General features: G+C 35.1%; 1 protein-coding gene across 1 annotated transcript in view; it reads right to left on the bottom strand.

The window, feature by feature from the left end:
- Arp10 (Actin-related protein 10) overlaps nt 1-27,912 on the bottom strand; it is a 195,174-nt gene that overhangs the window by 81,381 nt on the left and 85,881 nt on the right. The window contains exons 5-7 of the mRNA XM_090370814.1: nt 25,425-25,532; nt 8,346-8,413; nt 1,965-2,047 (exon numbers count right to left, since the gene is read on the bottom strand). Coding sequence (XP_090226940.1) covers nt 1,965-2,047; nt 8,346-8,413; nt 25,425-25,532 — 259 coding nt within the window. The remainder of the gene's footprint in view (nt 1-1,964; nt 2,048-8,345; nt 8,414-25,424; nt 25,533-27,912) is intronic.

Genomic DNA, 27,912 nt, shown 5'->3' with positions numbered 1-27,912 from the left:
AATAATCTCTTAGCATCTTACCCTGAAAATTGCCGCGTGTTGCATTACATTTTTTTTTTTTTTTTTTTTTTTTTACATAGGCCCTAGCCACTGAAATCTCAGGAAACTAGGTGGCAGGGCCTGCCAGAGTAACACTCCATACTACTGTGTACCTGGTCTGCCTCCACAGGGCCAAGTGTGGGCAACGTTGGGCCTCAGTAGGGGTCCAGCAGCTAAATGGCCAGATGAACAACGATACATAACATTACACTTATACAAAATCCATACACTTTTAAATCTCTGGCCTTCCCAGTGAACTGGTACACCCACAATGAAAGCAACGCGGAGATGGGGGGAACCCCTGGTGCTGTTAGACATCAATACACTTTACCTTTGGGTTGCCAGGCAGGCAGGCACTTTACCCACCCAGCTAGCTCAGTCGGCATCTCCTCATATATGCCTGGTGTAAAGATGCTGCAATTTGCAGAACTGCAGCCCTTCTTGGTAAGAGCACCTTTTGTTCATCCTCACTAATCTTGTTGCTCTTCTCTGCATCCATTCCAACAGATCAGCATCCTTCCTAAAATGAGGCATTCAGACCTGTATGTAGTACTCAAGATAAAATGGCCTAACCATAGCTTTATACAACAGAATAATCAGCTTCTTATATCTGCTGGCAAAATTTCTGTACATCATGGACAAAAACCCCATGAGCTGTGCTGGTAGCATGTCTGTACTGTTAAGAGAACTTCATATCTGACTACACAATTACCCCCAGGTCTTTTTCATTCTTCAGTACCCTAAGTGTGGCATCTGGTATGTTAATCCGGGATTACTGCTACCTATATGCAGTACCTTGCATCTGTCAATGCTAAACTTCAATTAGCACTTCTCAACCGATATGATTAATTTTTATGGATCTTCTTACAGTAGCATACATTGATTACTTTGAGTAATAACCCTGCCAATCTTAATATCATCTGCAAAATTAGACATTAAGCGTGATACGTCTTAATGAATATTATTAATAAATATAGAAAATAACAATGGTTCCAGCATTGAATACACTAGTATTAATTGCTCAGCCATTGTTGGTATACAGTGCTACAGCAAAAAATATTGGCATTCTTTAATGCATAAACAAGTATTAATTGCTCAGCACTAGTATTAATTGCTCAGCCATTGTTGGTATACAGTGCTACAGCAAAAAATATTGGCATTCTTTAATGCATAAACAAGGCAGTAATTTTACACTTACCCAAAGCTATACCATAATCTGCAACTAATACTTCATTTGTGATTGTTTGTGATACATGAGATCCAAGCAGATAACAAAATACCTAGCATTATGGTGTTGAGTTGTTATTAAATAACAAATATATTATATATACAAAAATTGTGTATATATATATATATATATATATATATATAAAAGACATACAATTTTTGTATGGATCTTCTGTTTATAAACTGATATAAACTGTTTTTGCATTATTTATTTATTTATTTATTTATTATGTCAAAAATAAAGGTTACATTTTAATGTCTTTATTCCCACTGATAAGCTTTCACATTTACAGTACATTATTTTCTTTTAATAGGAGTTAAAAAATAATATTTTCAAAGTTCACAGTTGAATAATATGTATATTCACGCATTAATTCTTATTGTATATTCTATATTCACTCACTCATTTGCCCACTATGCTTCATTATGGCATATTCTAATTTTCCACAATAGTGAGCAGCTAAATTGCATAAGTTTGTGATAAAAGCAAAACAATTTTCAATTATGTAAATCCATAATTAAAAAAAAACATAAGCTATTTAATTCTATACTAATTCATAAATTTGATAACTTGTCAAGACACTTTGAAATATACCTTTGTAGATGCAAAACTCAGGGGAAAGACATGGGAAAAAATATAGTCAAGAGTTTGATAATGTACTGTTTAGGTTTTAAACAAAATTTAAAACTGAACTTACCAGACAAAACAGCTCCTAGAGGCTTTTCACCCGGCTCCCTAGTTTTCACAGTAGCTTTTTCCATAAGTTCTGCTTCTATCCTTCTAATGTGTTAGACATTATTAAAATTTTCTTAAATTTGGTTACATTAAATTGACATTTTTACTAATAATCATTTAATTAAGGTAATGGCTTCAAATGCTATAAATGACGATAAAAAACAAACTTAAATAAAAATAATAAACCATTCTTTATTTAGATTAAATTTTAGGTTATAAATTAAGAAACAATTAATCTAAGACATGATCATAAACTAGTTCCAGAAGAACTATTTTTTTTTATATCAAAACTTTGAAGTGTATAAATAAATTAGAAATACTACTGAAACACTTTAAGGGCTTAAGCCTCAGACTGCGAAAGAATTAGACAATGTACAAGTTAGTGCAAATGCATTACAGTAATACCCCGACTTAAGCGAACTCGGAGTTACGCGGTTCTTGATTTTTTTTGTTTGGTGTATATCTAAAATTAGCTTACCAGTGATTTGGAAGTCAAATCATAAAGCTTGAGTGACAGCTTCCGTTTCTGAGGACTGGTTTGGTCACCACTTCATACCCGAAGCGAACGTTATTGCAAGTCTAAACAGATTCCATTTAAAGTGATGCTTCTTATTGACAATGCACCCGGTCACCCTCCTGCCACCCTAATTAATTTCGACCCATGTGTGAAAGTTGTGTTTTTGCCTCCAAACACAACCAGCTTGCTTCAACTGATGGACCAGGGAGTCATCAAAACATTCAAGGCTTACTACACGAGGCGTTCATTTGCATGTCTGAATGAAACTATGAGACAAAATAGTGAGATATCTGTTAAAGACTTTTGGAAACAATTCAATGTTTTAGATGCCACAAGAATAATTGAAGAATCTTAGGATGAAATTCATAAAAAAACATTGAATGGTGTCTGAAGAAACTTTGTCCATTTTTCTAAAAAAAATGAGACGAAAACAACACCAGAAACTGATCATGTCACTCACGTGACAGAAGAAGTTGTTAATCTTGCCAGGCAATTAGATTTGAAAGTCAATGGTTATGATGTCAACGAGCTGTTGGATTCACATAGTCAGGAGCTGACAATGAATGAGCTCATAGCGATGCGTGAGCAAAACGTCACTGAAGTATTCGACACTTCAGACCCAGTTCCACCAGAAAAGCACATGAAAATTGCAAGTTTGACAGAAGGTCTCAGCTCAATTGAAAAGGGCTTAAAAATTTTAGAACACATAGACACCAATGAAGAACGCGTTATAACTACAAAGCAAGAAATAAAAAAAATTATTAGCTTGCTACGAAGAAATTCTGCGTGAAAAAAAGAAGGCGATGTGTCGTCAGACGAATTTGTTAGATTTTATGAAGCCATCGACATCGAAATAACTTTTTTACGTAACTTGTTTATTTTTTTAATACATATTTTGTATTAATATGTATAAATAACTGCAATTTTATTAAATATTTTTCTTCCAAACTAGTGTTTTTGTTAGTCCTTGGTCCCAATTAAACAAAATTTATATGTATTTATATGCAAAGTTGTACCCCGAGTTACGCGAATTCGACTTAAGCGATTTTCGTCGGACCCACCTATCGCGTAACTTCGGGGTATTACTGTATATTAGTATGCAGCCTACTCTGAATTAGCAAAAACAACATTGTTTTAGTTAAATTTCATATTGTGAATACCTTCACAACAAGTTGACATGATATTGCACTACTTCAAATAAGTAACACTTCACCAAAGAAGAAGACTATTGTTACTTATTCTCAGCGGCTACCACCACCCAGACGGCACCGTTTCTTTGGTTGGTGGGTGGGTAGGTACCCTGGTGATGCAATGATGACAAAACAGTTGTGAAGTTTAACTCCACAATATGAGAGATGTCTGATGGTGTATAAAGTGAATTTAGACTGAAACACTTTAAAGTCTTAAGCCTGAGACTTATTCGTGCGATATGTAACACTATAGTGCAATACCATGGCAACTCGTTATGAAGGTATTCACAATATGAGATTTAACTAAAACAATGCCGTTTTTACTAATTCAGAGTTTGCTACGTACTAATATGATGTGTTTGCACTAACTTGTACATTATTAGAATACTACATAATGTTCTTTATTAGTCAGCTGCTTATTTTAAGAGTTCCTTAGATATCAACTATTGTAATAACAACAATAATAGGTCCTATAAATCTGTTTCATCATTTATTACCCTTTAAATGATGAAACAGAAGGTTACAATAACAGACCCTAGTTAGCTCCTGAGTGACAAAATTTTAGTTTTCCCAAATAGTGGGGAGGGGTGACTTTGTACAGTGCTTCTCTTGAGAAGTTAGAGGTTTACACGTGTCTGCATATCCACTTTAAGATCCACAAGAGATGGACCATATTGGAGAGATCTATTATTGAAAAAGCTAAAATAAATATAGGGATTTCAGGATTATTTTTTAGTTTATTTACTTTAAGTACAACTTGAGAAGCCAAAAAGGGAGTTGAATAGTTTTTTTGTCAGTGCCCAATGAGTGTCTCTGAAGTTTTGGATGGAATGGGCACTCTAAAAAATTTCAACAAAGGAAAACCACAGTCAGAGGATTAATGATTAACACATTCACTGCATCATGATGCAAATATGTGGCATCAGATTTTCAATCCACTTGAAGGAGGAACCCACTGACTTTCAGAAATTTTTTGTCCGATTTGACAGAAGAAAACCCAGATATTTTCATCAAGCAACCTTTCCCAGTGGCTGACTAATTCAGTCATATTGAGAATAAAGTCCAAAAAAAAAAAAAAAAAAGCCTCCCCAATCCAGTTTTACTAAATCCTAGGTCAAAAAGGTTATTGGAGAATCCAGCAGCAGAAGTGTTAAAGATATATAATTTATTTTTGTGGGAAATCAGCTTAAGATAAAAAATGCTGTTAAATTAATAAAGAAAATTGTTAAATAAGTAAATTTGTTTGTATAGGTTCATATCATTCTCATGTATGAGGATTGAAGTTTTAGATGTGGATTTTTGATGTGGAAGTTTGATGTCAATTAAAAGGAGTGAATATAGTGGATATAGAGAATAATTAGGGAGGCCAGCTTGGAGAAGTTTTCTTTGTGACAGTAAGTTCGTAAATAAACAGTGAGCCTACCAAAATCAGGAAAGATCTGGCCAATGAGCAGACTAAATCACCTACAAAAACAGAGAAAACTTCCTGAAGCAATAGCATGCTCATTATGAACAAACCCATGTGAAGCTGATGAAATTCAGAATGATCCTATTCAACCAGAATAAGTTTTAATATGGACCAAAAGCCCCTCCATGACGGCTGATTTGATATTCAAGCCAGCTCCTGCCTCTCACTTGCCTCATAAGTCAAGACAAGGAAAACAAGTGGAGGATAGTGTTTTATCATTGGAGCAGCTTATCAAGGTCATAAATGGATAATCCTAGGGGTCCTCAAACTTTGATCTACTGCAACTCCTGAAAATGATAAATGAATCTGAAACATGCTCACCTTGAATAACACTAACAATTTTATCATTAGAGTTTGACAAGAAATAAGTATAGCAACTTTTATTAATTAACCACATATGAAATAAAACAGGTTACCTTACTGCTTACTAGGGTTGGGGGATTGTGAACCACAGTCTGAAATAAATACATGCACTGCATATTTTTATTTGTATATAACTGATTTATTCTTGCACATTTTTTTTTTGCCAGATTCTCTAATTTTTTTGTCAGGGAGGAGGAAATTCCCCCAATATGATGATCCAAGTCTGAGGCAGGATTCGAACCCGCAACCTTTGGGTTGCCAGACAGGTACTTTACCCACCCGGGTAGCCCGGTCGGCTTTCCATCAATTGCACTATGAACATACCTACATGATGTTGTTGTTGTTATTTGGTTTTTAGGAGCATTAGCAACTAAGGCCATAATGCTCCGGGGATATGCAGTGGTCATTCCCTGACCTTTCCGCATCCTCCGTATTTGGTGGTCACGGGCTCGAACCCCGGTCTAATTAAGAAGTGTGTGCTACCACTGCTGCTCCTGCAATACCTACAAGAGACTGAGGATGAAGGTCTTTGAAAAATTTATACAACTAGGAACCTACTACTACATACAACCACTACTGTTTCAGTCAACTTGACTTCATACCTATATGTCTTTCACAAGAAATCAACACTATAAATCAAATGGGACACCTAATTCAGAGTACTCAATGACAGATCTAAACCTTCCAACTTGGAAGGCTGTCTGAGGTATGCCCCAAAAAGGAGTAGTTTTGTTGGAGTTGCTGCTTTGGAGTCATTCCTGATGATATACTCTCTTTCCTATGCAGATATTTTGAGATGTTATATGAAACTTCCCCCCCCCCCAAACAACTGAATTTATCAGTTGTTAGGGGGTTCACTCTACACATATCAAACCAGATTTAACTTCTTGAAGATTACCCGGCAATGAGAGGTCTACATCTGAATTACTCTAAGTAATCCCATCTCCTTCACTAAAAAGAGATCAAAGTTATGAATAATGATCGAGTATAAAGCATGGTTCATCCCACACTGACCTCAGCATCACCTTTTATCATTTAATGAAGAACAGGACAAAAACCTATGTGTCATTATATGGGACATCTTGAAGGGGACTGCCCAAGTCTCTAGAAGCACAGCGTTCCCAAAAACTGTGCATTCACTTGTGTGAAGCAGTATATGATGGATTTTGAACTTTGGAAACTTCTGATTCTCACATTTTGTGTAAAGGACATGTGGATGTCTAATGAGATTTATTAAATATGAGGAAAAAACTTTTATACCAAATGAAAAATACCTTTTCTTTCATTTAATGTTTTCTTAATATTAGTCCAGTGGGCAACATGTAAACATAAACTGCCTAATAAAAAAATTGTTTACAAATGACCTTTTGAAATGTACTAACAAACTCATCAAGCCAAGGTTGGGTCCACATACTCAGTGTATCACACTATTAATTAATTAAATATTGCACAGATGAGAATTACAGTTGGAATTGAAAAGTATGTTTTATTATGTTTCCCATTCTTCCAACACTATCATCAGATTCCACTTGGCACATTATTTTTCCAGATTCCAAATTTCCCAATTTTATTTAATATGTAATCTTATAATTTTACTCTGATAGCAAATAACTATTTGTTATCATATGACAATAAATATAACTATTTGTTACTCATCAAATAATTAAGTAAATTGAGGGCAAAAGTTTTGTGCCATCAGAAGTATATATACATTATTGTAGAGATTAGCCAATAGTTTTAGTTGTGTGCAACTAAGCAAACTGTTTGCTACGAAATGTATCATACTATTGTGAAGGTACTTCATCACAAGTTGCCTCAGTATTGCACTTCAAATAAACAACAATATATTTCTCCCTTTGAATCAGTGCTTTTTATTTAAAGTATGAGGTAAAATGTCGTGGAGATGTGAAGTGCCTCCAGAAAACAATATTATAGCATTTAATAGCAAGCTTAGTTTGCTCACAAGTATGTACAATTGAGACTAGTGACCTGATGTACTGGCTTTGTAGCCTAAAGCTTTTGTCTTAAATTTCAGCTTTAAAAATTCTGTACAATCAAGCACTCATATATTGTTGATAATTCTCATCGCTCAAATGTTAGGTCATTCGTTTATGGTACCTACTTACCCACTAAGCACTAAAACTGCAGTATGGGCAATGGCATGCATTTACATAACAACATATTTCTCCCTTTGGAGGAGTACCAATTATGTGGGTGCTATACGAAACAACTTGGGGTAAAATATTTTCATAATATGAGATTAATGCATTCAGTAGCAATTTTGTTTGCTCATAGCTACATACAAAACAAAGGCTACTGTTCTAATCTCCAGAACTACTTATGCATTGTAATTGTATATTACAGAGTTTCCCAACCTCCTCAGCCCAACCTGAAAATTTTTCATAGTGCATCCAGAAACACTGCCTTTAAACAATTTTATTTATTGTATGGCACCAGGGTGGGACTGTTTACATGTAACCCATTGTACCAGCATTAGGAACCAATGCTAATGTTAGAAATACTAACATTTTTACAGCACACAAAAAAAAAAAAAAAAAAAATGTAAACGCCTTCTGATTCTGCCTTGGATAAATCATACTTCTTGTGATTTTTAAGATTGAAAAGAGAGAAGTTAAATATTAAGCCTTTCACAGTAATGCTCTTATAGGTTTCAGAGCAATGTTAATGTTTTTAAAGGTAGTGACCATCATAATGAAACAAATGGCTGTCTACCACTAGATGAAAGACTTTTAATATGAGCCTGATTTTTAACAAAGTGTGTCATATGGTACTACAGAATCTTACCTGTGTATAGCCTGACCTCCAACAGGAAGAACATGACATGCATTTAGAATTGGTACACCTTCATATATGTAATAAAGTTAAGATTTTATCAGTGAAATAAAACATAATCTTCAATATACTTAATTAATTTCAACCAAACTCAATTCAGCATAAGTCACAATAGTAAAATTCTTGGAATTTTTATTCAATAAGCTCAGATGATGAGCTTAATAGAATTATCATCAAAATGCTGAATTCTATCAGGTATGGTTTTTAAGAAATACTTTACCTTTTTGTAAAAATTATAAAATCTGCAATTTAGTTCCTTCTGTTCACTTAAATAACAGATGAGTAAAACTTCACATATTTATGAAGTTTCGCTTATTTATTATTTACAGCTGAAATGTAGCAGCAATAGTGTTATGATGATGTGTTTTAATACCAGGGTCATATAATTTAACAAATATTGAAGTATGTTGTTGCTTGCGATTTCGTAAATTTCATTTTTGAAAGTAATTAAAATTAATGTTTTTAAAATTTTATTGTGTGTTATTATAAATTAAGTTACTATGTCAATAAATTATAAAATAGCCAAAACTATCTGGCCTAGTTGATAAAACAGTAAAAAGCACAGGACTACCATTTTCATTTTCTAATGAAGAACTAGAAACAGGCTGTTATAGCATTGTCCTGACTTTTAAATAAGTTGATTATATCATTTGTTTGAAAGTAGTTCAATGCCTAGGTAACTTGTGAAAAAAAGGTGGGGTTCATTCTGATATTACTGTTAACATTTTTTTTTTTTTTTTTTTTTTGTGGTTTATTTCTGGAAGTTGAAAAAAAAAAATTAAACTTCATGTGCTTTAAACTGTATGATAATTCACTATAGAACGTTCGGTGAAAATACACCATTCTTTGTACATAGCAGTGAACTACATCATAGTATAAAAGGTATCAATTTAATTGTATCTCATATTGTGACTACCTTCACAAGTTACCATGTATTGCACTACCAGACAGCACCGTTTCTAAGGCTTACTGGCATATCACCAGTGGGTTTTCACCAACAGAGAAGACTATTGGTCTTCTCCATTGGTGAAAACGTTACTTATTCGAGGTAGTGCAATACATGGTAACTCGTTGTGAAGGTAGTCACAATATGAGATATAATTAAATCGATGCCTTTTATACTACGATGTAGTTCACTATTATGAACAATGAATAGTGTATTTTCACCGAACGTTCTATAGTGAATTTCGTGAATTTCAAATTCATAATGTATTATGCCTTGAGTATTTATTTTTATTAAGTAATTATTACTATGTACATCTTTTAGCATCTCTCATAGTAGAGTTATACTTCATAACTGGGTTGATATGGTTGCAACACCAGAGTACCTGCCCACACACCGACGATAGGCCAATAAGCCTTGAAACAGTGCTGTCTGGGTGGTGGTATCCACTGATGAGCGTTACTTATTTGAGGTAGTACAATACATGGTAACTTGTGAAGGTAGTCACAATATGAAATATAATTAAATCAATACCTTTTATACTAAGGCGTAGTTCACTATTATGAACAAAGAATGGTGTATTTTCACCGAACATTCTATAGCAAATTTCAAATTCATAATGTATTATGTCTTGTGCATTTATTTTTATTTACTGTATAATAATATAATTTTCACATTTAATGTGAAATGAAGATTCATATGAATCTGTTTCTCTGTTACCTTGCATACTACTTGAAGAGAGCCTCATGGCTGTTTATTTTTTTTTTTTATTCTTCAGCATAACATGTATTGTTCAACTTATATGAATAATTCGTGATTACACCGAGCAGACTTTAGAACATATTTATTATACAAATATACAGTTAAAATCAAAATAACACTGCTTAAAAACATAAAATGGAAATATTGCATTAAAATGTTAAAATAGACTGGTTAAAAGAAATAAAAAAAATAATAAAATTTAAAAACATAGGCATTTTTAGCAATGGTGCCTTTATCAACTGTAAAAATTACATTAGAGATTACAGGGGTATCAGACAGAATAAAAGTGAACCTGGGTGGGGGAAGGAAAAAAGGGAGGAACATGTGAGGAAAGTGTGGGGAAGAGAACAGCTCAACTTGCTCATACCTATAGCCATGTCTTCAACTGTGACATTATAAAACTTGCTAATTACCTTACAAGTTTGCATTCTGCATAATTCAAGTAAGCTGAAGTTGTCTCGCAAGCATAGCAGATCATACCATACTGCCTAGGGATTAAATAGATATTCATGGGTTGTCATATACCCAAAGGACATTTCCCAGGCACTAAAAACAAAGCTTGATGCACATAGTTTTATAGTATGAACCTGTTTTATGTGGTTTCAGTTTGGTCCAATGGTTATGACCTCTTTGAAGAACTCACCTGCATTATGACAACTCTTCTCTTCAGGAAGGATCCACAATTGTATTGCATAACAATGCTCTGTGTCAAAGCAAGGTTAATAAAACAGTATTTTAAGGGAAGTAATATGGTACACTTCTAGCCTAGAATTCAGATCTGAATTCAACACCTCTGGAATATTTTTGCATAAAAACTAAGAGCCAGAAGAATACATCCAGGTATTTAAACAGAGAGCTAGCTGAAGTTTTTTTGTTATTTGGTTTTTAGGAGCATTAGCAACTAAGGCCATATTGCTCCGGGAATATGCGGTGGTCATTCCCTGACCTTTCTGCATTCTCCGTATTTGGTGGTGACAGGCTCGAACCCCAGTCTAATCAAGAAGCGTGTACTACACACTGCTGCTCCTTCCCACCTGGCTACGGAGGCGCCAGCTAGCTGAAGTAGGAGTGGAGCAAGATTCCACTATTCACATACTAAAAACTTGTATGTGATTAAGACCGATGTTGATTATAATTTAGTGTCCCAATACGTTACTTTTTTTAAATAAATTTTCCTATAATGTATTCAATTTCACAATACATCTGCTTGAAAGGAAGCAAAATTTATCAAACTCTTCAATCCTAATATTAATATAATTTATATTATAACAAACCAATAAAAAGTTATATATCTATAGATCATACAAGTCAGATACAATAGACATATGTCCTTTAACAATAATTTAAAATTACATTATTAAATTATCAGAATATAGGAAATGCTAATCTTGCACAGTCAGTTGCAGGAATATTTTTATAAATCTCCTGTACTGTGCCAAAGGTGTAAATATGTTGATTTTTGATTCATTCGTTTGAAAACTCAGTTAAAGTGTTGTATAAATGTTCGGGAAAAGTTCATTTCTAATACGGGCACTCTCCGACTTACACAATACTCAACTTCCGTAAATTTGATTTTACGTATGTTTTTTTCTGGCCTGTGCAAACTTAAAAAAAATAGTGGAAACGTATTTTGCATCCCATAGGAATAAATGGAGATACTGTGAAAACATTGCAATGTGAACCCAATAATACTTTTTTTTTTTTTTTTTTTTTGTAATTCGTTCAAGACCTTAGAAGTTGAAATTTTCACTATATAACTAAGCTATTTATATCTCTAAAAGGTCATTTTTATAATGGAGCACTACCCTTTCATCGTTATCATACATTCCATTATGAGAATCAATTTTAAACGCCTTTGTAACATTTTTCTAAACAATATTTCTTGATATTTCTACCATAAAACAATAAAAACAATTTCCACTTTCCAGTTTATTGGGCTTTTCTGTTAGTGCAATCTATTATAAATGTCGATCTTATTGCATTTGCGATAATCCCAATAACTGGAATTGTCTGGGTTTTTACATTACAGGCATACCTCGAATAACGAATAGGATGCGTTCCACGAAATTACTTCGTTAAGCGAAACTTCGTTTTCAGAGGTAAAAATACTATGGCCAGAATAGGGATACGTTCCTACGTAAAGAAAATGAAAAGCTTTTTTTTCGAACAAAGAAAAGTTTTATTAAATAAACAGTCAACTTACATACAAAGTGAAATCACATTTTAAAATATGAGTCTAAAGTTGATTGCTTATGCTTTTTTTCTCTTTCATTTAACAATTGCCTATACGGAGTTATTGCATTTAACACTGATCGCTTAACAATAAAACTTCTTCCTAAATCAGGATCATTTTCACTAAAAAAATTTAAAACGTTTTCAATGTCATTTAAGCCTTTTTAAACCTTTGGTTGTTAACACTTTTTCAGCAGGAACTTCTTTAACTTCGTCTTCATCTTTGTCTTCATTGCTAACAAGGTTTTCTAAATCTTCCACTGAAAAACCATCATCTTCTGCATTCAATAAATTTCTAACATCCTCTTCATCAACATTTTCGAAACCTATTGATTGAGCCATCTGGATAACTTCATTTCTAATTTCTTGGATGTTATTTTCTTCTTCTAGTACAACTTATGGCCATATTTTGCGCCAAACTCCATGTAAGCATTTCTTAGTGACTTCTTTCCAAGAACTATCAATGTTTTCAATTGCGTTTTTAATGCTGTAGTTTTTCCAAAAAGTTTTAACTGTCATTTCCTCTTTATCCTCTAGTTCAGTTAAACTGCTTAATGTTCGACGCAGATAATAAGCTTTAAATGATGCTATTACTCCCTGATCCAATGGTTGAATTAGGGAAGTTGTGTTTGCTGGAAGAAACACAACTTTGACAGAATGCATGTGTCCAACGTGTTAAGATCAGTAGGATGTCCCTGAGCATTGTCTAACAACAAAAGAGCTTTTTCTTCAAAGTTGTTTTTTTGACAATACCGTTTTACTTCAGGACAAAAGTGGTTAACAAACCAATCAGTAAATAACTCCTTGGTAACCCACGCTTTTCTATTTGCTTTCCATATTACAGGTAAATTCATTTTTATGTTACCTTTTAACGCCCTTGGATTTTCTGAATGGTAAACTAATAACAATTTTAATTTATAATCGCCAGAGGCATTTGATCCAAAGAGTAACGTTAAATGGTCTTTGGCTGCTTTGAACCCAGCAGCTGATTTTTCTTCAATAGAAATGAAGCTTTTTGCTGGTAGCTGTTTCCAGAACAAACCGCTTTCGTCAACATTGAACACCAAATTTGGTGGAAATTTTTGACGTTCAATTATTTCCTTTAGTTAGCATTAGCATTAGTAGAGGCATTTGATGCAAGAAAGCAAGCTTATGCAGCATCAGCCAAAAAAAAAAAAAAAAAAAAACCCACTTCCACTTCACCCCTCTGTTCGTTCAAAATACCCGTCCAGCTGAGCCTTAAACTTAGCATTAGCATTAGTAGAGGCATTTGATGCAAGAAAGCAAGCTTATGCAGCATCAGCCAAAAAAAAAAAAAAAAAAAAAACCCCACTTCCACTTCACCCCTCTGTTCGTTCAAAATACCTGTCCAGCTGAGCCTTAAACTTATTTAGGCTATCAACCTCCACCACAAGGGATGGCAGTTTGTTCCACCAACCAACCACCCGCTGGCTAAAGACAAATTTCCGCACGTCTATCCTACATCTGTCTTTCCTCAATTTGAATTTATGCCCTCTCAGGTGATTTTTCTGAGCTAGAGGAAGAATCCCATCAGCATTGAGCATGCTTAAACCATTCAAGGCTTTATACACCTCTATCAGATCACCTCGCTGGTGCCTAGTCTCCAGACACTGTAATTTGCAAAACTTAAGCCTTTCTTCGTAAGAGCACCCCTTTGTTCCATTCACTAATCTTGTTGCCCTTCTCTGTACTCGTTCCAGCAGCTCTACATCCTTCTTGAAATGAGGCCTCCAGACCTGTATACAGTACTCTAGGTGTGGCCTGACCATTGCCTTATACAATGGAATAATCACCTCCTTATCCCTGCTGGAAAAATTTCTGTATATCATTGACAATACTCCATGAGCTACTCTTGCAGCCCGTCTGCACTGCTCAGAGAACTTCATATCTGCCTGCACAACCACCCCCAAGTCCCTTTCATTCTCTACCACTGTCAGTGTAGTACCACAGAGTTGATACGTTGCTCTGGGGTTGCTTTTTCCCATGTGTAGTACTTTACATTTGTCAATGTTAAACTTCATTTGCCACCTCTCAGCCCATCTGCTCAACCTTTCCAGATCCTGTTGCAGCAGCATAGTGTCAGTAGTGTCCTTGACAACCCTGCCAACCTTTGTATCATCTGCAAACTTGGACATTAAGCTTGATATACCATCATCAATATCATTTATAAATACAGAAAACAATAATCGACCCAACACTGAGCCCTGAGGGACTCCACTAATAACATTAGTCCACGATGAGCAGTGTCCATTGATTACCACTCTCTGTCTTCTCCCCCTCAACCACCCCTTTATCCATAGCAGCAATTTGCCTCCAATGTCACACTGCTCCAATTTGTGTAGCAGTCTTCCATGTGCAACAGTATCAAAAGCCTTTCTAAGATCCAAGTATATAATATCAAAGTTATTCCCTGCATCCAGTTCTTTTGTGACTGCATCATAGTATCCAATCAAGTTGGTCAGGCAAGACTTCCCCTTAACAAAACCATGCTGTGTCTGAGCTATAACTGAAGTCTTGTCTAAATGATCCTGCAGTGCTTCTTTAACCAGTGCCTCCATTAATTTTCCTGGAACAGAAGTTAAGCTCACAGGTCTATAATTACTTGTGTCAGCCTTTGATCCTCCTTTGTGAATTGGGGTCACATTTGCACATTTCCAGTCTATGGGTACCTCCCCCGAGTCCAAGGAAGCTCTCATAATTATGGCTAAGGGTTTGCTTACTTCCTTTGCTGCCTCCTTTAATATAACTGGATAGATCCCATCCACCCCGGGTGCCTTTCTTGTGTTTATCTTCAACAGTTTCTCCTCCACTTTACTCCCAGTTATTTCAAGATTCTGTAGCTTACTGCTAGAGTTGAATACACCTCTGGCATTCCCCTTGCTGAATAACTCCTCATGTGTGAATGTCGATGCAAAATATTCATTTAGTTTGTTAGCTACCTGAGCAGGATCATCAACAGTTGACCCATCAATATCAAGTGGACCAATCTGATTCATCCCCTTCCTTCTAGAGTTTACATAAGTAAAGAACTCTTTGCTGTTTTTCTTTGCATCCCTTGCCAAGGATTTCTCGTAATCTGCCTTCGCCTGCCTAACCTCCTTTGTAACTTGGTTGCATATCAACTTGTATCTATCATTTGTAAGTATCCCATGCATTTTTCTTCTCTGCCATATGCCTCATTAGTTCATCTGACATCCATTTTGGCCTAAACTTTGAACAATATTTCTTAGTTGGTATGTAAAGCCTAGTAGCTTCCAAGATAAGTTCTTTGAATGCTTCCCATTTTGAATTTGCTGTTGGTAACATCATCAGTTGGTCCCACTGTATAGAATTTAAATACTGTCTCAGTCCATCGTAGTCGCCTTTACGGAAGCAATAACCCTTCCCTTTACCCCTAATGGTAGTTACCTCTTTCAGTAAATCCCACTTCAGCACACTGTGATCACTGCCACCTAGTGGTTCATTTATCTGCAGATTCTTAATGCATGAAGAATCACTGCTGATAATCAAATCAAGAGTATTACTCCCTCTAGTTGCCTCCCGAACATGCTGATGTAGAAAACAATCATCCAATAAATCCACAAAAGCCCTGCTAGTGTGTGAGTAACCAGCCCCCAAATTCCAGTCAATATCTGGGAAATTAAAATCTCCCATTATAAGACTCTGATTTACTGGCCCACTCTATTTCCCTGTACAGTTCCTTATTATACTCATCAGAGTCATTAGGCCTATAGCACACTCCTACTCTCAATTTTGATCTCCCAATGCTTATGTCACACCAAACTGACTCAACACTGCACTGTCCAGCGATGTCGACTGGCTTCACTTCCTTGGTTTTTATGTGTTTCTTAACTAATAGCATAACCCCTCCCCCCTTCCTATCCTGTCTATCCTTTCTGTAGACGTTGTACTCCCCAAATTGCATTTCCGCATCCCTTATATCTGTGTGACACCATGTCTCTGATATCCCAACAATATCTGCCTTTGATGTTTTGAGCAATACCTCAAATTCATCAAATTTATTTACTAAACTCCTAGCATTGGTGTACACGCAAGTATACCTGCACCTGTTTCTATTCTTAGCTACCCTAACACAACCCATGTGTTTACTTGTACCGCAATGGCTCCCAGCAGTCTCTGAAATACCATACATCTTGTTTTTCAGGCTTCTGCTCATTCTAATAGAAGCAGTGCAAGAATCTCTTTCACCTCTGCCAGTGGCTACTGTCAATCTATTGGTCTTTATCTCCCCCAAAGCTAGCAGTTTTCCGACCCACCTAACACTGCCTCGATAGCATCAGCAAATATTCTTGCACCCTTTCTATTTAAGTGTATCCCATCCCTGTAGAAGCAATCTCTCCTGTTAACAAGTACAGTCCAGGCTGAAAAAAATTCTACCCTTGAGCCTTGCACAATCTTTCCAGGGCCAAATTGATCGACAAGGCTCTCATCATATACTCCCTCCTATCGTGTCTGGGCAGAATTGCAGACACTTTCAAATTCAACCCTAATTCTCAGCTTTTGTTCAACAGTGACCTGTACTTGTTAAGTAATTCTGCCGGTCTCCTACTCTTAATATCGTTAGTGCCAACGTGTACAACTATATCACCTTTTGTGCCCTTAAAAGATGATATTCGCTCTACAACATCATCAACCTTTGCCCCTGGCAGACATACCCTGGTCCTGTTCCACCTATCTTGTTTACAAAGCATGTTCCCCGTTTCCCTGACAATAGAGTCACCAACAACTACTAGTTCCTTCGGGACCAGCGCATTCTGCCTTGGGGGTTGTCTCTGTGTCACGCGATGCCCAAGTGCAAGCTCTGGCGTTGATGTGGGCAGCTGAGAGCTTGATGGGCCCCTCAATTTAGTTTCTTCGAGGGCATCCACCCTGTCCTTCAAGCTCTCATATAGGCCCACAAGAACGCTGAGTTGTTGCCTGATATCGATACACTCCTTGCATCGTGCACACACAAAGACATCCCTCTTGGCAGTATCATGTCCCGTACCCGATTGCTCTGCAAACATCAAGCAAACAGTGCATTTTATAAGGCTGTGAGTCAGAGGACAACTGCCCCCCTCAGTTCTGCTCTGAGCCACGGCGCTTCCATTAGCTTGAGCCTTTTGCTTATTTATTTATTTATTTAGGCTATCAACCTCCACCACAAGGGATGGAAGTCTGTTCCACCAACCAACCACCCGCTGGCTAAAGGCAAATTTCCGCACGTCTATCCTACATCTGTCTTTCCTCAATTTGAATTTATGCCCTCTCAGGTGATTTTTCTGAGCTAGAGGAAGAATCCCATCAGCATTGAGCATGCTTAAACCATTCAAGGCTTTATACACCTCTATCAGATCACCTCGCTGGTGCCTAGTCTCCAGTCACTGTAATTTGCAAAACTTAAGCCTTTCTTCGTAAGAGCACCCCTTTGTTCCATTCACTAATCTTGTTGCCCTTCTCTGTACTCGTTCCAGCAGCTCTACATCCTTCTTGAAATGAGGCCTCCAGACCTGTATACAGTACTCTAGGTGTGGCCTGACCATCGCCTTATACAATGGAATAATCACCTCCTTATCCCTGCTGGAAAAATTCCTGTATATCATTGACAATACTCCATGAGCTACTCTTGCAGCCCGTCTGCACTGCTCAGAGAACTTCATATCTGCCTGCACAACCACCCCCAAGTCCCTTTCATTCTCTACCACTGTCAGTGTAGTACCACAGAGTTGATACGTTGCTCTGGGGTTGCTGTTTCCCATGTGTAGTACTTTACATTTGTCAATGTTAAACTTCATTTGCCACCTCTCAGCCCATCTGCTCAACCTTTCCAGATCCTGTTGCAGCAGCATAGTGTCAGTAGTGCCCTTGACAACCCTGCCAACCTTTGTATCGTCTGCAAACTTGGACATTAAGCCCGATATACCATCATCAATATCATTTATAAATACAGAAAACAATAATGGTCCCAACACTGAGCCCTGAGGGACTCCACTAATAACATCAGTCCACGATGAGCAGTGTCCATTGATTACCACTCTGTCTTCTCCCCCTCAACCACCCCTTTAGTTTTTCTGGAAACTTCTCCTGTTAATTTTACACTATGAATCCTGGCCCGCTTTTTAAATTTCTCGAACCAACCACGAGAAGCCCCAAAGGTTTCCGTAATTTCTTCAGTTTGTTTAGATTTCAGGTGATTAAACTGGAATATTTTTTATGTTAAATGGGGCTTGAAATTGCGGACTTCGTTATATCGAAGCTTCGTTATCAGAGGTAACGTTAACCGAGGTATGCCTGTATTATGGTGAAATGTGTTCCCCCTTCACTGAAATCTTCAATCATATAAGAAACATAATTAAATTTTCAGAATCTTATCTTCATTCCTATTTACTTATTACAACGATGAAGGAAAAGTGACCAATGGAAAGTGCAAGTGGTGGCAGTGCTAGGAAACAAAACAAAATTGATTTAGAAATGAAGATGAAAATGATTAAGTACGAAACAGGAAAAAGTTTGTCATCTATTGCACGGAATTAGATCTTGCTGCTTCAACAGTGAATGCTATTTTAAAGGACAGTGCGTGTATAAAAGAACATGTTAAAGGATCAATGCATTTAATATCAACTGTGATCACAAAACAGCGTTCAGGCACTATATCAAAGATGGAAAAGCTATTAATAACATGGATGGAAAATCAGATTCAGAAGTGAGTGCCACTGAGTCTAATGGCCATTCAAGCAAATACAACAAGTATTTATGAAGATATTAAGGATGAGTATGGCACACCCCAAGCCAAGTCCGTGGCAAGTAACAGGCGGTTTAATAGGTTCAAGCACCGCACTGGTTTCCACAACATTAAAGTTTTGTAAAATATAGAGTTCAACTCATACCTTTTTATAGAAAGTTCTTTGGCCCGACGCTCACATCAAAATAATCAAATTAATACATTATATAAAACTAAATTTATGACACAATATTATAGTTTAAAATTTTTAGTATATAGGGGTTTCTAAAAATAATCCTATATTCAATTTCCATTATCTACTCACTGCCAAAAGGAAGAGCAAAGTGAAGCCGATGCACATCAACTCACTAAAAACTAAACCAACTAGCAATAACTAACTGGAAACTGAAGACAATTGTGAAATTTACTAAAATATTTTAGACTAAACCTCTTAATAAGGGACTAAGTTATTTCGAAATGGTCCATGCTCACAAGAAGTAAAGTGACACTTAACAAAATCTCCACTCTCTTTTATAATAATAAGATTCAATTTAGCATTCCGCGATGAGATTATTTTTATTAACCAATGTAAATAATGTTATTTACACATGCGTGTAAAGGCCCACGAGTCCGAAATGGTGTATGGTCTACGTACATTTATAATGTTATGGTTTAACTTCATTTCGAGTGTTTCGACAATTAGGAGTTTTGTATATTCATATTGTGTATTAATTACTCTTGCCTCATTAAAAAGAAACACATGGTTTTCATGGATGGCATGAAAGGAAAGTTCAGACGCACCTGTCCTTTTTGCCCTCACAGTTGCCTGGTGTTGTTGTATTCGCATTGAAAGATAATTTTGGGTAGAACCAATGTAAAAAGAGTTATATTCCCCACACGCAATGTTATAGACTATGTTGGTACCATGTTAACAACTGTAGTTTTCTTCCTCATCTTCAATACTGTGTGGAGTTTACTTATGGGCTTGCACAACAATTTTAAATTCCGTGTTTTTAAGAATACTAATGAATTGTCTATACCATTGTTGTACATAAGGAACTTTAATAATGTATTTTTGTGTAATGTTTTTATTATTAAGCGAAACTGATTCTGATTTTTGTTTGGCCTGTCACTGAATATTCTCAACTGTGCCTAATATATATCTCCTGTTCAAAAATCTTGTAGAGTTCCCTAAGTTCATTATTAAGAGATTCCTGTGTAGAACTATATCTGTATGCATTATAGAATTGGTTAAAAATGATACTTCTTTTATAAGTAAAAGGAATTAAACCAGGAGAGAAATCTATAAATTTTCTTAATTTTACGTTAACTAGGGTCAACAATAACATACATTTTAAAATATACCGCAAAACAACAAACACAGGAAAATTTTTACATTATTCAAGTTATCACCCTTTTACTTATAAAAGAAGTATCATTTTTAACCAATTCTATAATGCATACAGATATAGTTCTACACAGGAATCTCTTAATAATGAACTTAGGGAACTCTCTACAAGATTTTTGAACAGGAGATATACATTAGGTACAATTGAGAATATTCAGTGACAGGCCAAACAAAAATCAGAATTGGTTTCACTTAATAATAAAAACATTACATAAAAATACATTATTAAAGTTACTTATGTACAACAATGGTATAAACGATTCATTAGTATTCTTAAAAACACGGAATTTAAAATTGTTGCACAGCCCATAAGTAAACTCCACACAGTATTGAAGATGAGGAAGAAAACTACAATTGTTAACATGGAACATACCAACATAGTCTATAACGTTGCGTGTGGGGAATATAACTCTTTATATTGGTTTTACCCAAAATTATCTTTCAATGTGAATACAACACCAGGCAACTGTGAGGGCAAAAAGGACAGGTGCATCTGAACTTTCCTTTCATGCCATCCATGAGAACCATGTGTTTCTTTTTAATGAGGCAAGAGTAATTAATACACAATATGAATATACAAAACTCCTAATTGCCGAAACACTCGAAATGAAGTTAAACCCTAACACTATAAATGTACATAGACCATACACCATTTCGGACTCATGGACCTTTATGCGCATGTGAAAATAACATTATTTACATTGGTTAATAAAAATAATCTCGCCACGGAATGCTAAATTGAATCTTATTATAAAAGAGAGTGGAGATTGTTAAGCGTCACTTTACTTCTTGTGAGCACAGACCATTCTTAGTCCCTTATTAAGAGGTTTAGTCTAAAATATTTTAGTTAAGGTAATAAGAGCTATTAGATGCTCAATATCTCCTATATTATATTAATTATTACATAATTAAACATCACAGTAATCCCCATTTAATTACATAAAATATTTTAGTAAATTTGACAATTGTCTTCAGTTTCCAGTCCATTATTGCTAGTTGGTTTAGTTTTTAGTGGGTTGATGTGCATCAGCTTTGCTTTGCTCTTCCTTTTGGCAGTGAGTAGATAATGGAAATTGAATACAGGATTATTTTTAGAAACCCCTATACATTAAGAATTTTAAACCATAATATCATGTCATAAATTTAGTTTTATATAATGTATTAATTGGATTAATTTGATGTGAGCATTGGGCCAAAGAACTTCCTATAAAAAGGTATGAGTTGAACTCTATATTTTACAAATAGTATTTAAGTAGGAAAGACTGAGCTTTATTTTCTTATATATTTTGAACAACGTTAAAGTATGCAGTGAAGTCATCAGTGCCGATTCTGCAGCAGCAGAGAAATTTTGTGATGTGTTGAAAAAAACCCCTTCTAAATTTCCACAGCCCTCAGCCTCTGCAGCGGCATACTTAGCTGGAGATGTTGATTCTGGCAACAATGCATTATGCCTGTCACCTCCCTTTTTTTTGTAATTTTATAATTTTGAAAATCACAGTTTTGTAATTTTTCCTATGCATGAGATAAAAAAATTGAACAAATAATTCTATTTACATGTTCATCGAACATTCCTTTTTTGCTTCAATCAAATTCAGCAAGCATAGCTGTGAGTGCTGCATAAGCCTTTAGGGAAATTCTGACTTACATAAAATTCGACTTACGCAGAGTACTGCAGAACGCAACCCTTACGTAAGTTGGGGAGTGCCCGTAAATCCATATTTCATAAGCTCTTGGGAAGACAATTAAAATTTAATTCTGGCAGCCACTCTACAGCATTCACCTTCTCTATTACCAACTTTTTCAAAAACGCCAAGTCCAAACGGTTCCTTAATTTAATTCTGGCAGCCACTTTACAGCATCCACCTTCTCTATTACCAACTTTTTCAAAAATGCCAAGTCCAAAAGGTTCCTTAAAGATGACTACACCACTATTTGTCCTTTTTTTTTTGCATCATAATTTAAATTGAATTTAAAACAGTACTTTATTAAATCCACAAGCTCTCGAGCCACTTTTAATAAGTGGCTCGAGAGCTTGTGGATTTGCTCATCTAATAACAATACTATGAATAGGGACAGGGGGCGTGCGGCTTCACCCCCTTTTTGAGGCTATAGTCCTCTCAAAAGATGAGCATTTCAGTTTACCACGTTCCCGAGCTGATTCCGGTTCTGGTGCACGTGTAGGAACTTTTGCTCATGTGCCTGATCAACCACGTGTGCCGTGAACCTGATACTTAAGGATGTGCTGCAGAAGCATTATTTCTTGTTGAAAAAGGAGGCTGACGCCCCCGAAAGCTACAATTGTACAGTTTTAACGCTTTTAAACCTTATATATTTTATTGTATTTTAAAATTTTGTATTTTATTTTGTTTTTAGGTTTTATTCACAATCAGTTATTGCAAATAGATTATGTTACAGTATCCTCTGTATTGTTTGTTTAATGTACAGTATTAAATTATTTTAATTCAAAGAACAGTTGGTGTATTAATGTAATATCATGAATATGAACTTTCCCAACCTCAGAGGCCTTTTTGAAGATACTTTATTAAATCTTTGGCAGAAGGGAAAGAGACCCACATAATTGGTGCCTATTCTATTTCAGGTGTAACAACAGCTTGATAAATTTTAAGTAAACATTTTGGTTAATAATGTTTGAGTTTACAACAAGTATAATACAGATACTTTCTGAACAGACCTAATATATTCTATTTTGTGAGAAAATTAGACTTCTTGTAAAAATCCTGATTTTCAATTCTTACTGTATGTTTTTGTCATTTTCCCGCCCTCATGTTCTCTCCTCTACACTCTCAATAGAGGTATCAAATAATAGGAAAGACATCAATAACACCAGTAACACAACTTGCAAGTATAGTAGACTCTCGATTTTCCAGGATAGATGGTAAGAAACAAATCCTGGATAATTGATTTCCCAGTTAATCCAAAAATACAGAAGTCCCCGACATACGTAAGAGATACGTTCCAGTACTTCTTACTTCATCAAGTTTTACATAACTTGGGAATGACTAGTAACATATTGCTACTATATTATTATTGACAAAATCTGAATTCAGTGCAATACTTGTTAACATTTGACCATTTTCATACAGCCTTATTAGTTTAATTTTCTGATCCAAATCGATCACTTTCCTTTTGTTGATAGATTTACTTGTAGCACTGTCACTTATTCTCTTAGTTGGCACCACGATAATGGTCAAAATGAAATTTTCTGGAAAGAACTTCACAGGGTTAAGGCGAAAGCTCACTATTATCACCCCGCACGAGCTCGCATTTTACTAAAGCACATTTCTGGAGGTCACCAAAAAAAAAAAAAACCAATTTGCACTTTCCGTTTTATTGGGCTTTTCTGTTAGCGCAATCTATTATAAACGGGTAGTAAACTCGATCTTATTGCATTTGCGATGATACCGATAGCTGGAATTCTGTTGGTTTTTATGTTATTATGGTGAAGTCTGTCCCCCCTTCACTAAAATCTTCAGTCATAAAACATAAATAATTGTAAGAATCTTCTCTTCTTTCCTACTTTTTTGCTTGTTACTCCAATCTCACTTGTGCAATTTGTGCGTGCCGTGATCGTCGTTATTGATTGCTTATTATTATTTTTTTGTTGTTGTTGTTTTAAATTTTACAATCCTAAAAAAAAATAAATAAAAAAAATTGAGTGAAAACAAATTTACGTATATCCATAGTTGAGTAAGGCGGGGACTTACTATATCGAAAAATGTTCAGCAACCTACATAAAAAATATGGCGACAGATAAAAAAACTTACCACGTACTACTCGCTTGTCCAATACGATGCTTCCCTTTATTTTTTACAATTTTGCGTATGGTTTGATCACCAACATTATAATGGTTCATTAGAGATTTAACGAATGCACCGTTTTCAAACTTTAATAATTTCAAGTCTTTGTTTAACTGAAAGTGCAACTCTTTTGCGTCTACCCATCATTTAAAAAAAAAAAAATTTACTATAAAAAAAAAATGTCGACATCCCTGACATAAATAACAAAACAAAATTTATCTTTTTGCTTTGCGACAGAACGCGACGCACTAAAACAAACTAAACATTTCTTCTCCCTCTCTCTCTTTTTTTTTTTTTTTGAGGGGCAGGTGTGAAGACAGCAGGGGTTGCAAGATAATAGGCACATTAATCTCCCAATGACGACTTATAATGCCAGTCATTGTCGCTTATTTATGATTTGCAAGACATTTGTTTATACCTATTCTAGTTATTACTTGAATTTTATGATTTCTGGTTGGGTTTTGTTTTTTTTTTAATTTAGAGTCTTGAAGTGTCCCAGTTAATCCGATCTCTGTAAATTGAGAGTCTGCTGTATTACTAATGTTACTTCACTAGTTTAACATTTAGTTTATCAGGTGGTAGCAGATCTTTCTTGTTGTAGCTAATATTTTAAAAACAGATTAAAATGCACTAAATAAATATAAAAAGTTTTAATACCACAAACAAAATGACAAATATTAAAAAAGACCCGTGATCAACACATAGCAACTGACTAAATTAGAGTTAAATATCTCTTTTGAAACAAAAAGTTTAATAACTTTAAGAAGTGATAGTAATTGGTTCTCAAATTCATGACTGACTTTTCTGCTTTTGCAAGTGCAAAGTATGGAATTCACACCCCACACTCCACCCTAATGAAAAATGTTTGAAATATAGCAATTATATACATGTGGCTTGGCTATTAAAATATTCAATTTGTAACTATTACTTAAATGAAATTCAAATAACAAACTGACAAAGGAATAAGATGCTAAGAAATGCTGAATGAATTCGAAAAATAACAAGTGTGATGAGGCAGATTACTTGTTTAACCTTAACATTATATTAAAAACTCACAGCTTCTAGTATAGCTTTTCAACAATTTAAGGAAACTCACTATTTACTAATTTACATTTAAAAAGGATATTGGAAGTACTACTGTTTCTGTATAGCCAGAATCTAACACTAGGGCTGACGATATCCCTAATGTAAACAGTGCCATCAGATGTGAAGGAACAAACAGCAATGATGGAACCTAAAATAGAAAAATGAATAAATGCAATATAAGTAAAGAATGGTAAGTTAGTTAAAAGCTGTCACCTCATTATTTCACCAAGTGACACTTTCAAGTAAAAGTAAAATTTAACCCAGGGATTAGTAGTTGTTACTGTCTGTACCTATTTAATATTTCCTTTAGTCTTGTGTGTACTCTTTTCTTTCTTTTTTATTATTCCATTGTGTTCAACCAAGTACAGTTTACTGTATAGTGAAATGCTGTTTTTCAACATAATGGTATGTTTTCAATACCCAAAAGCATCTCAAAGTTTACTTATATGGGCATTATTGTGGAAAATAAGACAAATTCCAAGTAGAGTTTATGGCTATGAACAGTAAAATCATCTAATGCCAGTGAATTTTCAAGTAGTGAATGTCACAAGAACCTTAGGGAAAAAAACAAAGGATATGAATGGAAAACAAAAGGATGTCTACAGGTGCAGATGCACCTGTTCACAATTTCAAAAAAAACCTTCATGTGTATCTGTTACATGCATGTGGATAAGACAGAAAAAGGATTGTTATTGCTTATGAGGTCTCTACATTAAATTCGACCGTTAATTCCTTTAACGGTCGAACCATTAAATTTTTTTTTTTTTCAAATATAATTTGAGGAAAAAATTGATAAATTGTTTCTTCTGTATATTTTGTAACTACATACAAAAATACAAGTTAATTAAGGTATATAGTGCATCACATTTCAAGCATGTTAGCAAATAGTAATAATTCATGATTCATAACAACAAAACCGCAGCCGAGTGGTCAGGAGCGCAGGTGCGGTAGCACATGTTCTTTGAGTGGACCAGGGTTCGAGCCCATGACTGCTAAATACAGTTAACAATTTGTATTGATTGATTTGTGACCTGGTGGTTGTGCTGGAGTGTAAACAAGAACATTTTTTATGGGTCTGACATAGCCCAGTGATCAGGTGCGAGAGTGTATCGCATTAGTGCATTTGAGTGGACCGGGGTTCAAGCCCGTGACTACTAAATACGATAAATATTTGTATTGACAATTTATTATAAACTCTACTGACCTTGGTTGTCATGCTAGAGTATAAACAGAAAATTTAATTTTTAATTAAAAAAAAAAAAATCAAAAAAGCAATGACTTTATGCACAAACTGAGAGCCATTTGTTTCTGCACATCTACCATACTGTCTATTCATTCCTCTAATCAGCACACAGCAACAACATTATATCCAGTGCTTTGTCTGCAATATAAAGTATATGGATAGCCTGTGTGATATGCATGAAAAAAGAAATAATTGCTGGATTTCTATTGTCCAATTTTAATAAAATTTGGTTGGCCCCACAAGTTTCTTTAAAAGAGCTAATTTTTAAAATTTCATCAAAATCCACACACTAGGAGTCAAATTATTACATGTGGATAAACAGACAAAAATAATAATTACAGGATGCCTATTGTCCAATTTTAATGAAATTTGGGATGACTCACCAAATTTTTCTAAAAGAGTGAAATATAAAATGGAAATCCAGCCATTAGGAGTTGAGTTATTATATGCAAATGGATGGACACACACAGTGAAAACAACAGGTGCTTTACACATATATATGCTAATGCACTTAACAAGGGTCAGTCCATAAGTAATGTCTCTTGAGCAACAAAAGTTTTTGTAAAAGAGTTATCAACAAAGTTTTAGATACTGCTGGTATAGATATTAAGACATAAATATGCTAAAATAAAAGTTTGTCTATTACAGATCTGAAATTATGTACAGTAAAACTAATGTTTGTCTTTGCCAACAGCTAGTGAGAGAATTCCTTTTTTCGTTAGGAGAAAACTCAGCTGCCCTGATTCATGAAACATTGAGGAAAGTATACCAACAAGACAAGACACTACTGAAATAAGCAATGTTTGTAGATGGCTTGCACGTTTTAAAGGAGGAGTCACTGACGTTTGTGACCAAAGTGCATTAAAGAAAATACCAAGATTTTGGATGAAATGATTCAAAGAGATAGGACAATAACCACATATGCAATGATTTAAGCAATGGGGCATTGAAAGAGAAATGCATTTACCATATTAGATTATAGGAGATTATACTGCAAATGAGTATCCAAGCTGCTAACAAGATGAATAAATTCTCCATGCAGAAAATTAACGCAAACTAATTTCAGGAGTGCAAAAACTTTCAAGGAGTTTTTTTTTAAAAAGGCCTAATAACAAGTGATAAGACTTGGATATTCAATTATGACCTATATTCTAAACATCAGTGTTCTGGGATAGAGAGGTCCCAGTTTTGGTTAATTTTTTTAGAGCAAGGTCGGACTATAAATATGGAAAGATACTGCCAAACACTTGATAAGCTTAATAGGGCTATAAAACAAAAAAGAAAA

This window comes from Mastigoproctus giganteus, chromosome 3 (genome assembly GCF_048544385.1).
Source record: "Mastigoproctus giganteus isolate SK-2022 chromosome 3, ASM4854438v1, whole genome shotgun sequence".
Classification (NCBI taxonomy): domain Eukaryota; kingdom Metazoa; phylum Arthropoda; class Arachnida; order Uropygi; family Thelyphonidae; genus Mastigoproctus; species Mastigoproctus giganteus.
The sequence above is the reverse complement of the archived record's forward strand: the minus strand, read 5'-3'. Positions and strand labels throughout refer to the sequence as shown.